Here is a 13,663-nt window from a genome sequence, read left to right on the forward strand (position 1 = left end):
ATATGCGCAGCTCATGGATGCCAACTGCCTAATTTTCAGTCAGAATAAAATGTTTCTGTGAAAGGTATAGCAACATACATAACAATCTGTGAATTAATCAAACTTACATAGTCTTCATAAAACAATATATATTTTAGTGAAGAGTCAGACAGATATTTGAAAGTTAAGGATTATTTGAATAGTTGACCTAGAACTCTATAATCAGAAAAAGAGGTTAATTATTCCAAGAACAAACTTTCAAGATTTCAGAAATGCAAAAGCCACAAGAAGGGTCAAAGAGAACGGCAACATTTGAATCTGTGCCATGCCAAGGTAGAATAAAACAAACCACATCAGGGAAGAGCTGACAACATGCCTACCAACAGCTAGGAAGGAACAAATTTTGGTTCCAACTGATGGAGCCAAAAAAGAAAAAATTATAAAAGGAGAAAGAATGCTGCATATATACACTTCCTACATATAGGACATCTATACTTACTAGGAGTAGGTCCCACAAGCTCAGATTCTCTCTGTATGTACAACAGGGAGAGAGGGCAGAGTCCCCAGGAAGGCGACTCACACTGCCTAATACATCAGTTTAACAGCCGTTTTGGTGTGCTTGCACCTCAATGAACACGGAAGCACAGAGTTGTACAATGTTAGATGTATGTACTGAATCAAACCAGAATTTATTATTACAAGAAAATGATGGAAAAATAAACTGAGAGTAAGGACAAGGCTTTACCAGTTTGGTTTGGTGTTGCTGATGTGTTCCCTGTGCTTGATACAAGAAATAGTGACTGGATGAAGGACCCCAATGCATTCACAATATCACGGAAAACTTTAGTGGAATGTTGCTTCATATCATACGATTGACAAAAGGACCTAGAAAATATTTTATAAAACAGAAAGTATTGACAAATTGCAGACTAAAAGCATTTTTAACAGCAACTTCACCCATGCACACATTCTGTAGACTAAATGCATATTTTAATGGCAAATATTTAGGTAAACACTAATATTTAATTTTAGGTAAAAGGTCCTTTGACACTGGTAAGACAGAGAGGGTTTGGGATACTCAACTATAATACAGCCCTTCCTGGATAATAAGCACTGCATAATGCACATAAGATTATCATGAAGAGCTTATTGCATCTAAGTTTCTACAATTTTTACAATATTTAACACGTTTTAGGAAGCATTTCCTATTAGAGAAAAATAGAAATATTTTTAACATTTTATATGAAAGTGAAACTCAATATATTTAATACCTTAATAGCTGAGGCTGCACACAAAGCCTGTGAATAGATTCTACTGCAACAGCTCTTAGCCACTGTGGTTTGTCTGCATCCAGAAACTTAACCAGCAATGACAGAAAGATTTCACATTCTGTTACCTAAAAGATACAGTTTATAGTAATTAAATCAAAAGAAAATGCTCCTACAAAATATTTTCTAAAAAAACCTTCTCTTTCATCCTAGGAGTCCTATCACAGCAAGTTGTATACAGGATCTAAAAAATCCCTTGAACATGTATTTACTCAAAATGATATCAAAAAATACTTAATAATTATAATACTTTTAACAAGCTAAAACCACAGTATGCAATTGTACTGACAGAGTTAAATTCCTTACAGACATTGTAATAAAGGTCATACATTTGCTACAGTAAACGAATGAAACAGAAAAATGTCTTTTTTAACAAATATCTAAAATCTGGGAGGTAAGAACAGCTGAACATTTGTTTTTTACACACATTCTGTCAACAGCTTTAGCAACTCAAAAGCCTCTTATAAAGTATTAACAAGGCACAGTAATCATCACTATCTAAGGCCACGCAAACAACAGAAGATCAAGAGGTTCCCAAAACCTGAAAGGCAGTTAAGTACAGAAAAAACAACAGCTAATCTACTACGAAATTCATAAAAGTCCATGTTTAATAAAATCATACATTTAGAATATATGTTAAAAAAAATACACATAAGAGGAAGAGAATATTTAGATTTTTCTTCCCTCAGTATACGTCAACAGTTCCCAAGAACTAATCAATGCTATTACTGACCACAGTACTGGCAAATACATAGAAAACCAGAATTGTATAAAGAAAATTAGCATATTCTTACCAGCAAACTGTAAAACTGTTTAATCAAAACAGAAACTACTCTCAACAAACGCATACAGATGGGGAAGTATGGTTTTTCCACTGGTGCTGGGGAAGATGACGTGCTGGAACCTTGCCTGAATTTGATATTTGGGGAGAAGAGCTTTATAACTAGAGGGCATACCCTTTCTTTAAGAAGAAAACTGAATTCCTGATGCTGAAAAAGGAAACAGAACAAGTTATAAGCAGATATTCTTTAACTGCTACCCATAGTTCTCTGATTATGCATCTTATTAACATTTATTGTAAAGATCAAGCAGTCCAAAGTCATGTAAATCTTGGTATAAATTACATATCAGGAAATTAAAAGGGAGAATTGCAGACACCATTGTAAAACTACCAAAAAGTATGGTGAAATGACAATGGTCAGGTTTATACTATGCACCCTTCCTGTTCTATTTTGTAAGTTGAAATAGGCTGCTAATACACCACTTATTATGTATCTAATTTTTTATTTTAGCTACTATCTGCTAAAACATGTTACTGCAGGATCACAGTGTATTTACTTGTAGTAGATAAGTGCAATTTACAGACATGATTCTTTACACGTGTGGTAAGGTTAATGTTTTCGTAGAAATAACAACGCCTGAAGTTACAGAGCTGTCATTAGTCAGGCAAGATAAGAAAATGCATTTTTGGAGGAAATATAAATGGCAAAACAAAAAGTGAAACAGAGTAAAACATGCTCTACAAAATGCACACAAAGTGTTTGGGAATAGAAAAACATGGTCAAAAAAAATTGAGAACTTTCCTATTACAAAAAAAAAAAAATACATAAAAGCTACAAGTCCTTCTGAACAATAGTATTCATGCTAAACTAAAGAGGAGTTAATGAAGTGTAAATTTTACTACCTATGTGAACAAAAGTCTTTCTGTTTTCCCCCCAAGAACTACTCACTTGTAAAAACACTTGTGGAAAGTCATTGAGGACTGACTCAAGAAGTTCGAGGCCAAATGTCCGGGTCATTTCTGTCATACCCACAAGCCAGTAAGGAGCATCGGCATTAACTAACTGACAGAGATCCTTAGAAAAAAACACAGTAACATTTATAATCTCTGTACCATTCTGTGCCAGCAAAGTTTCCCGAGTGAATAACAAAATCTACACACTCTCCCTCTTTTGTAGTGAGTAATTTTCCAATTTCAAAATAATTTGTCCTCAAATATTTCTTTTACATAAATAATAAAGCAAAGAAAACTTTTAAAAGAAATTTTAAACTTTGCTGGTATCCTTGTAGGAATTGTGTTCACTCTTGTCCTCAAAAATATCTCACGACCAGTGAATTTACTAAGTCAAGAAGATTTTTATTGGTGTGATGAATACAACAACTACTTTTCATTATATACTTGCCTTTAATGTACAATACCAAGCACAAGAAACAGGACTCAACTGTAGTAGCACTATTTGGCTCACATAATTAAGAATCTTGAATTTAATGCAGACATGTATGCCTAGCTATTATTTAAGATTTATAGTAAAATGTTTTCCAAGGCCGCTATGATGATTTCCAATCATCCTCCCAACTACAGTAAATACACATAAGAGAGTTCAAGGCTCTGGTTAAGGACCTTGTCAATATGCCAACAGCAAATTTTTGAAATTTCTTAGAGATACAGAAGCACCAAATCTTAATTGCAAATATATAAATATATGCTCCCCAACTACCTGAAAAAGCATATATGCATCCTTAGCACATGGTTTCAGTGTACTGACAGATCTTCTGTTACTATTTCCTTGAACTGCAACTGGTTGGTCAATAATATCTGTCCAAAAAAAACCAAAACAAAGTTTTGTGAACAAAGGAACTGTTGAAAATCAAGTATGCAATCAGTGTTCTTACAAAAAGATTCAAAGAGAATGGCTAGGTAATTCTTCTCCAACTTATCATGTCTACAGAAACAAACACTAGATTGGCTACTAGAGATCAATACCAAGCACTTTTTTCCAATAAATGTTCTCTTCAAAACTACTACTGCTATGTATTTCACTCAGCAATCTAAGGTACCTCCATCTTAAATGACACCCTCACCTCAAATCTCTTCACAGTACTAACCTGAAGACCAGTTCTCACAGCTTAAAAAAAAATCTGGGTTTTTATATATTGCTATACTGACTTGACAGACACAATGTCTGATGACTTCATCTCCTTTAAATACAAGTAAAGGACAGTTGAAATTAACCATGTCTGTGATTTTTTTTTTTAAATAACATTTATAGACATTTTATTACTTCTTTATCTGAAAGAGAAACATCTGATGGATCAAAAAAACAGGTCAATAAAAGCAAGCTGAGTAGGTAGTATGCCCACCTTTATATCGTTCATCTTCAGCAACCACTCTCTCAAATACAACAGTAACCACCTGCCGCACTGTAGCTGCCGCGGTGTTATTTGTGATATTATCTTTTGTGAAGTGCAATCGAAAGCAAAGTACAATTGCCTGAAAGGAAAAAAAATAGGAAAAAAATCACCTTACAAGAATATATTTAATCTTTTAGCTAAGACACAAGACGGTTGATTGACTGAGGAATGCTTTCCACTACAGTTTGTCAAAAGGTTGCCTAAAAAAAGATAATTTTAATAATGTTAAATTTGAAGAACCAGAGTAAATTCTACAGATTACTCTAGCCAAAAAACTCTTTAGTAATTCTCCCCAAAGGTAATCTAAAAGTGGTATTAACTAAAGACATTACCATGTGTGAATCAAAGTACAATCATCACACCGATGATGACTTCCATCACACGTGGTAATCACATAGACAACTTGTATGAATAATAATGTCAAAAGGACATTAGAATTATAAGGTTAATCATAGAAAGGTCAGTCAACTCCAAACTAAAACGCCATTCATCTCCTACGTTAAATCACAATACTTTCACAATCATGTTGCCCTGACCGCTATTATTCCTCTCTGAGTCACACATTTTACCGTGTCATTGTGCTGGCAGTGACCTCAGTACTGCTTCCATTGGATTTCATTATTACCTCTAACTCACAGTTTAATACTTACATATTTTATAATGAATTTTGAAAATTAACATCTGTATGTGTAGTGAAACCTGTATTTCTTGTTATTCTGTCTTTATTCTGTGTTCTTGCAGTTGCAAGAACCTCAACCACACCTGGCTATAGCACTACATGCTCTAAGCCATACAAGAATTAGAATTTTCTTTTGCTTCTGTTTCCTGTATATTATTTGTGGACTGTGCTCAGATGTTATTCACACGTCAGTTTGAAATCTTACCACACAATCACATACTTCTGGACTTTCAGAAGACACTGCATGATTCTCTAGGTTAATCTAACAGCAGTGCCTGTATTAAGGGGCTTTTCAAGATGGTTTACCAGTAATTTTCTTAATTTAAATCAGTCAAGCTAAAACATGAATATGAGATACATGTCTGGCTCAAACCAATTTTCTAGAACATAATCTAGAAGAGGAACTTACCTTAAGCAGAGTTTCACAATTCACATATGAGTAAACAATGTTGCTTCTTCAAAAAAAAGTATCTTATAATTTAAATTAAAGTGGACTGGAATCCTTTTTTTTCGTTTTAGTTGAAATACAATATCCAAAATGGTTCTCATTTAAAATTATGCAGTAAAGTTATTTCAGTTATGACTGAAATAGCAATAACTGGACTGCTTTCAAAAGGGATTTAAGGCAGGGTGAAAGGCAGCTTCTTTTCACATTTGCTTTATTAGTGAGAGCTTACACTGTGCTATACGCTCTGATTTCAGTTCAAAAACATACAACAAATATAGCAGATGAGAATTAGCATTAGCTCAGTGTTTTTATTTCAAATTCCCATTAAGTCAGAAATGTATTAATGTGAAGGAATTACAAAACAGATTGAAAAAGAAGCTAAAAGAAATCCTGTTTTCAGAGTCTAGTCATAAAGACAATAGAGACACAACAGAATCAAGAAAGTCCCCTTCTCTTCCGTTATTTTCATACGCCACCTATGTAAAATTTCCCCGTTTTTCCTCTTGAGTATTTTAAGTGCTATAGTTGGCACTAACAAATTTTTACCTTGGACAGTGCTTCATCATGCACAACAGTATTGGTTGTTAAAAGTACAAGAACTGTCTGGAGCAATTTAAGTTCTTCAAGGCTGTTCTCCATCAATTGCCAAAGCATATTAATAATGTTTCCTGCTGCAGCCTACAAAGAAATAATTTTTTTCCAACAATTAAAAGTGTTTATATACTAGTATATCATGTGTAGATAGTTAAGAATATCACTGTCATAAAGACATAACGGAATGTTCCTGATTCTCTATACCATAGCACTACATTGAGAATATAAAGCCATTTTGTCACAAGCTTCCCAAAGTATTTTTAAAGAATTGACAGCAGAAATCTCTTAATGTGTAGTCCAAAGTGTGTACTACACTTTCTACTTGGAAATATAGCAGACACAGTAAAAAGATATTTTACCCTCAGAATTCATGCATATCAGAGAAAAACCAGTGTAACTTTACAATATGCAAGCACAACTGAAGGTATATTTTAACTGCATTATTTTCACCAGCTTCTTAACATGCTATGTATACATTATCATAATATATCATGACATTTACAGCTGCAGAAAATGTGCAACCATTTAACCTTATTTTTAAAAGTAAAATGTAACAAAACCATAATAATGTTACTGCACAGAGTATATTTTGTAGATGCACAAAGTTCATTACATCTTCAGTTCCTGCAGTGTAAGAATGCAAACTAAATGATCTGTTTTCAATTTTCATTAATTTCTGTCTAGAAGTTACTAATGTTTCCTTAGCTTTGTTTTAATGCTCTAAAAGGTTTTCTCTTAAATTACTGAAAAACAGATATGAGTAAAACGTCTTGCAGACTATGTTGATTATAATACAAACAGCCTCCTAAAACAACCCATTCACATTCAGTTTGAGGCCTGTATTTGCCACCCTGAAATATTTTTTTTATATAAAGACTGATCTTACCTCTGAAACAACTTCATGGGACATGAGCCTCTGTATGGCTGCTAGACACAACTGAGTGATCTTTGGTTCCTTTGTTCCACAACCCATGAGAAAAGGCTGAACTACTTCTGAGCTGTTCTCTTTCAATGCTTTCAAAAAGAGATTTGGAAGCAGTCAATGTTTAATACTTTGAAGAATACAATGCAAAATTTGTTAACTACACCTATTAATAAAAAGCAATCTCCAGTCTTGGAAATTTGGGATTTACATTCGCACCACAGGGAAAAGCCAAGTGAACACAGACACTGGGCTGACAGAGTTCACTTCCACAATTACCCTGGCTGAGGTTCAAATCCCAAGCAACTTCTCTCTTACACACTCAAGTGACTTCCTCTTTCCAAATTCAAAACATCCACTTAAGAGTCCCTTCAGTTAGCAAGAAGGTGTAAGGTTCTGCCAACCCCAGAGCTTTCTCAGGCCTTGCAGCAGGGTCCAGTCTTAGGCTGGTAGCATTTTCCTTCTGCTCTGCTTCACCTCAGCACCTAATGCAAAAGCAACAGTGTGGCACAGAGCAACATAACAAAGCACAAAGGAGAAGTGCAAACTGCCATTGACAAAACAGGAGGAGAAAGAGACTGGACTGTTTGTATCCTGCCTACATTCACCTGGCTGCGAATTTGTCAAATAGTGTTTTAGTGACAAAGGGTAGCTTCTTAAAATGAAGTTTTGCCAGGAGAAAGCACCACTTTCATGAACTTCTGTCCCCCCCACACCTTTTTTTTTGTTAAGGAGAAAAAGCTTCATAATGAATACAACATTCCACACTGACACTTAAAAAAAGTTTTTCCCCATAAAAGTAATTTGATAAATCTGATATAAACTTCATAAAATTTAAAAATATGAAAACATGAAAAATATTAAAAATATGAAAGGAAAGCATGACTCTGATTGATGAGTGGTTTTTCATTCACAGGCGTGGTTGTTGATTCATGCAAACTTTTAAGATTTTTTCTGCTCTTCACCATTACAGACACTAAAAATTTCCTCACAGTTGAAAGTTCAATGTGTATTCTTACGCTGAGTGTCATATACTGATTCAGTCTATATGTAATAGAAGAAATGTGTTCATGAAAAGTTCCACACATTTTTCTGAGCCCAAAACTTACCACAAACAAACAGAAAATACATTCTCACATAAAAATGCAAACATGATCTATACTATTAAGTATGATATTAAGTATCACTGCAACCCATTTGGAAAAAAAAGAAACATCAAGGTAAAAGCTACAAAAATATACTTTAGTGATAATTTCCAACTGAAACATGAAATAACATGACTCAGCAGTTTCTATGAAAAGACTTGGCTAGTATAAATGATAGATGCCAACTTCCTATAAGATAGGTCTTACAGGGTGATACCAACACATATACAGTCCGGTTTCATCAGCCTCTTCAGAGCCAGTAAGGCTCTATGTCCAGTTGACAGAGGCTGACCTTGCACCAAATATCTAATCAAAAACAATGACAATGTCAGTGTAAATGTGAATGAACACATAGGTTCACTGTCTTTTTAACAATCTGCTTTGATTTCAACAGGTTTTGTAACTTAACTATGAAACAAGTAAACCTGCTTTTAAAATACACAATATAAACCTTATCCTCCAATACCATTCTTTTATGATACGCTCCATGATACTCAAATTAAAAAAAAAAAAAAAAAAAAAAACCAACACAGAATTTTTTTCCCAAGACATGCAATTTAGGCATCTAATTAATTGTTAGTGTCTACATGTGAGCTACATGTCTAAGTTCCTTTTATAGTCTATGAACACCTATAATACAAGGCCAATAGAGCCTAGGTAGCTCACTAACATATGCACAAATGCTACTTCACTCATACAAATTTCAGAACTGCCACTAAATTCTAACCATCAAGCAAAAAAATGCAAGCAAAATTTTTCAAAAGATACCACAAAACACTTATTCTTAACATGAGACTCAAGATATAGTTCTGAATGGCAAAAATTGCATGAGTTAATAAATAACAAGACAAATAAAAATTTAAGCCTTTTACAGTATTTTTTCTATAATCTATTGAAAAATAATCTCACAACAGAATCTATACAATTAGTTTTACTTTATGAAGATAAAAAATTTATGTTTTGTAGATCTTGTTTGGTGCCAATCTAATTTGGTACCAACCAGGCATATGCTCTAATTCTTGTGGCTGTCCTGTGCAGGGACAGGAGTTGGACTTTGATGATCCTGGTGGGTCCCTTCCAACTCAGAATATTCTGTGATCATGTGATTCTGTGACTGTATTAGCTTCAGTCTTAAAATACACAAAAACGTTATTGTAGCCAGGTCTGCCTTCATTTGGCTACCAATTTAAGGTAGAATATTTTCAAAAATAAATCTATCTTACTAAACCATAATAAAAAAGAAGTTTTGGGAAAGTAAAATTCTTTCATTCCCTCAGCAACGTTATAATTCTGATTTTCTAGAAAAACTTCTAAAACCTAAGTTTTTGCACTTTTGAAAGCCATGTGGAAATAATTTCTCACATTTATCTCCTGTGAATTAAAGCACAAGTTTTCTCCTCCTTTAGAATTACTCAAATCCTCATAAAGAAATTATAAAGCATGCACAGACTGCCAAGAATGAACACTTTGAAACTGCTCAACTTTTTCAAGAGACAGAAAGAAGTTAGATTAAGGACACTGGATTTCTGGCAGGTTAAACACATCTCACCAGAAATAATAACGCTTTTTAAGATTCTAATAACGATTTTAAGACTGCATCTATTTTCCTAAAAATAATAATCCTACACAATGCAATGCTTCAAGAAGGTATTGGATCAGCTTATTCAAAACAATCTGCTAAAGCTGAAATGACTGTTTACATCAAAATATTAAAAAATTAATATCCTGATCAAAATATTTATTTGCATTAGTAGAAATTCTAGTAGATGTTCCTAAATCATCTAACAGACAAAAAGTATCCACCTCACTAGATTTCACAATTACAGTAGCATTTTGCAGCTTTATTATTACTAAGTATACATAGTACTACATAGTATTACAAAGTATACATACTATCTTCCTTCAAAAAGTTTTAAAGAGCAGATAGGAAACAATATCTTGGCATTAACTTATCTACAAGATCAGGTTACAACTGATACTTCAAAAAATACAAAAGTCCATAAAGAATTAAGACTGTGTAATGACATTATGTCTAAACTGTGGAATGTTAGGATAACATGCAGGCAAAGTACACTTTCTCAGTATGAAACTGCGGACAGAGGGGAACAGTTATTATCCTATTAGCAAAGATTAACTAATCAAAATAACTTTTAGGACCTGCTGGTTTTCCTAACCTCATAACAACAAATCTGTGTAGTGTTTTTGATTAACAAAACAAATACTGAGTACATTCTTGTTTAAACTTTCCAAACAAAAAGTACTTTAAAAATTTGACCAACTACCAGAAATTGTTCCCTCAAAGGATAAAAGTAAAGACTGTCTACCTATGCCTAAATTCAATGATCTTTCATGTCTCTTCATTTTGAAATGAAGATTAAAAACCAGAAAATTTTGCAGGATTACAAACTAGCTTTCTAAAATACCAGCTTCTTTACACATTAATATGCCAAAGAATGTTGACTGTGAAGCTTGTCAAATGGCTAACTAGAGCTTTCCCTCGTTCATTTGTGTATTTTGATATAGCTGACATTACCTGGCATAGTTTTCCCACTTATGTCAGCATTCATGACAGCAGTAAAAACAAAGAAAATAAACAAATAAAAAAGAGGCATTAAAGTGAAACACTGAGGAGTGGGACTGTTACTTCAAATAATTCTAGAAAATGCCTCCTTAACAATATTTAATTTACATACATCAAAACAAGATATGATTTTAGACCTGTATCATTGGACCTTCCAAATAATCTAGCATTTCAAGGATTTTGACTACAGCTGGGGTAAAGCACTCAAGTATTAATGCAGGGACATTCAAATCTGGCCGAAGACTTTACCAGCAATTGCCAAAAAGCCATCTATTGACATACTATTTCATAAAGCTTAAGACAGTCAGAGTTTGTGTTTTAAGCACTTACAAAGCTGCAACTCACAAGATATCTCCTGTCCCTCAAGGCATTGGTACATCTTAAATTGAATGACCTTGTCTCAGTTTAAGATGGATTTTTGCCTGCCAGTTACAAGTCCCCAAAGGCTGGACTCTCATAACAAATACACAGATGAGGATCACAGTGCAAAACTCCACACAAAGCACTCAACAACAGTTGTGGTGAACAAAGACAGTGACTAAAACACTGAGAATTTGGGGTCTAAATATTTCATGTTATTTTTCTAAGTGGATGATTAATTTTGTAGAGCATCAGGTAAAAACGGAGCCCTTCCTCAGCAACAGTATAGCATGAACATGAAACAGAAGTAGTATTAAAAAACTTTTATGCTAGGATTTTTTGCTAGGTGCCCAAAACTAAAGCATCACTGATATAGCACATACTAAAAAGACATGTAGTATTATTAGACATATCCGAGACATCTTTTTAACATTTTGATCTGCAACTCTGCTTTATTTTTCCCCATTGTACTGCAAATAATTACCTGCCAAAATATCAGTGTTGCGTGCAGCTATTGTTTTCACTTTTATTATTCCTGATTCAGCAGCCTAGAAGAGAAGAAAATAAGTAGTTTAGATGCATTATATGTCATACATCAATATCTGCAAAGAAATAAGAATACTGTAGAGAAATAAAAAGGTATTGTCTCAGAGCATAAAACGTTTTTGTAGTGCTTTCAGTAAGCAGAGCTAATGCAGAAGTGAAATCTTTGTAGCTGCTGGAATTCCTTTCCAGAATTCCATGGGAAGGGTTATATTCAGAATTTTTATAAATCATGATTCTCCTTGTGTTACTTTCCAGTCCTATGAATGCAAAGGAAAATCACTGGTAAGCATAAACACTGTTACATAGTCTCTGTAGCATTTCAAACAAACTGTGAGTATAAAAATGAAACCCACTTTTCCACGGATTTTGTCTCCCAAATGCACTATACAAATTATCCCTGGACGGTAGCATGAAGATGGCTTTCTAACAATACTCTGTTCTCCCCAGCATGCCATACAGTCCACACCAGCAGTTCCTCCCCTTTCCCCATAAGTACGATCTGACAGACTCACAGCGTTCCCCCCTCCCTCACGCACATCTCCAGTGGAACGGGGCCCACACGCACGCAGGGTGGGGGGCGCACAGGCACAGCCTGGCTGGATGACAACCAGGTGCTGCAGGGCTGCACAGCCCACCGAGGACATCACACACTGCTGCCAGGGAACAGCAGCGCTCTCTTCAATTATCTGCAAATGCTTCCCTGCATAAGTCACTGAAGTCCTGTTCTCTAATGAAATCAGGCCAAACTGAAAATATAACATTGAGGCTGTGCATTCCAAAACTATGATTTCTGACAAGTTTTGCGTACAAAACACAAAAATGCATTGTACGTGGTGCCTTTCCATTTTTTTAATTCTGTTAACACACTACAAGCGTCTGGAAACAATTAAATAAATGACAATAAATGCAATAGGTTTTCCCAAATGATAGGATGCAAATTGCTGGAAAATACTGTTCTGCCAAATTTGAAAGAACACTTCCCCTTTTATTTCAGCTTCATATTCCTGTGCACTTTCCACACTAAATATTTCTATTTTTCCTCTGATTTAAAGATGTGCGCTGTCACTACACAAAACAGATTAGAGAAGCAGACGAGCTGTGGCAGTAGAAACATGAAAGTGACAGTTCTACCAAGTATTAATATTCCCTCTCCATCAAAAGACTTTTCCAACAAGATTTCCCAGAAAGTCAGGTTAAGGTGACTGTATAAATTCATAGTCAAATATTTTGAGTTGATATACATATTTCTCAAAATAGCTAAATGAGAAATGTGGAGCTGAAATTTTCAACTTTTTTTTTTTAATTTCCCAAAACAACATAGAAAAACTAAACACTGCCTTAATATCATTTAAGAGAGAAAGAAATTCTGGAGAGTTATTTAAGTTTTCCTGAACACAGTGCTTCTACTTCAAAACCAAAGACAATATTATCCGAAGTGTTTGGTTAACATACAACATGCTCAAATGAGCACAAAACAAGATACACATATATATTTTGCATAATTAAAATGAGGAGATGAAGAGTGCCAAACGTAGCTCTCATCTATTTTAATTACATTAACTTAATGTGTTGAAGTTCTTGAGTTTTAAGTCAATTTCTATTCCTCTTCATTTATAAATTGTCAGCTAATTGGGGGGGGGTTTGTCACAACAAATCGTTTCTATTAATTAAGATGAAGGATTTGTCACAGTCCAATTTCAACTACCTTCAAACTAAAACTCATCACATCTACTGGCAATTGATTTCTTTATTGCCAGGAGTGACAAACTGAATCATTCTGATTCAAAGAAATATTAAGCCTGCTCATGAGTGGCAACCATGAATACCATGCACTTGGCACAAAAAAGGAAAAAATTATTTCCAATAAGTCTTTCAGTTGTTTCCATGCT

At 34.3% G+C, this 13,663-nt stretch overlaps 1 protein-coding gene across 1 annotated transcript in view; it reads right to left on the bottom strand.

The window, feature by feature from the left end:
* The window catches only part of MON2 (MON2 homolog, regulator of endosome-to-Golgi trafficking), a 67,295-nt gene that overhangs the window by 43,016 nt on the left and 10,616 nt on the right, over positions 1-13,663 (bottom strand). The window contains exons 2-10 of the mRNA XM_027682183.1: positions 11,713-11,776; positions 7,107-7,234; positions 6,173-6,304; positions 4,449-4,578; positions 3,806-3,903; positions 3,038-3,163; positions 2,102-2,296; positions 1,251-1,375; positions 679-864 (exon numbers count right to left, since the gene is read on the bottom strand). Of these exons, the coding sequence (XP_027537984.1) occupies positions 679-864; positions 1,251-1,375; positions 2,102-2,296; positions 3,038-3,163; positions 3,806-3,903; positions 4,449-4,578; positions 6,173-6,304; positions 7,107-7,234; positions 11,713-11,776 (1,184 nt within the window). The remainder of the gene's footprint in view (positions 1-678; positions 865-1,250; positions 1,376-2,101; positions 2,297-3,037; positions 3,164-3,805; positions 3,904-4,448; positions 4,579-6,172; positions 6,305-7,106; positions 7,235-11,712; positions 11,777-13,663) is intronic.

Source organism: Neopelma chrysocephalum, unplaced genomic scaffold (genome assembly GCF_003984885.1).
Source record: "Neopelma chrysocephalum unplaced genomic scaffold, ASM398488v2 Primary Assembly neopelma1_62, whole genome shotgun sequence".
NCBI lineage: Eukaryota > Metazoa > Chordata > Aves > Passeriformes > Pipridae > Neopelma > Neopelma chrysocephalum.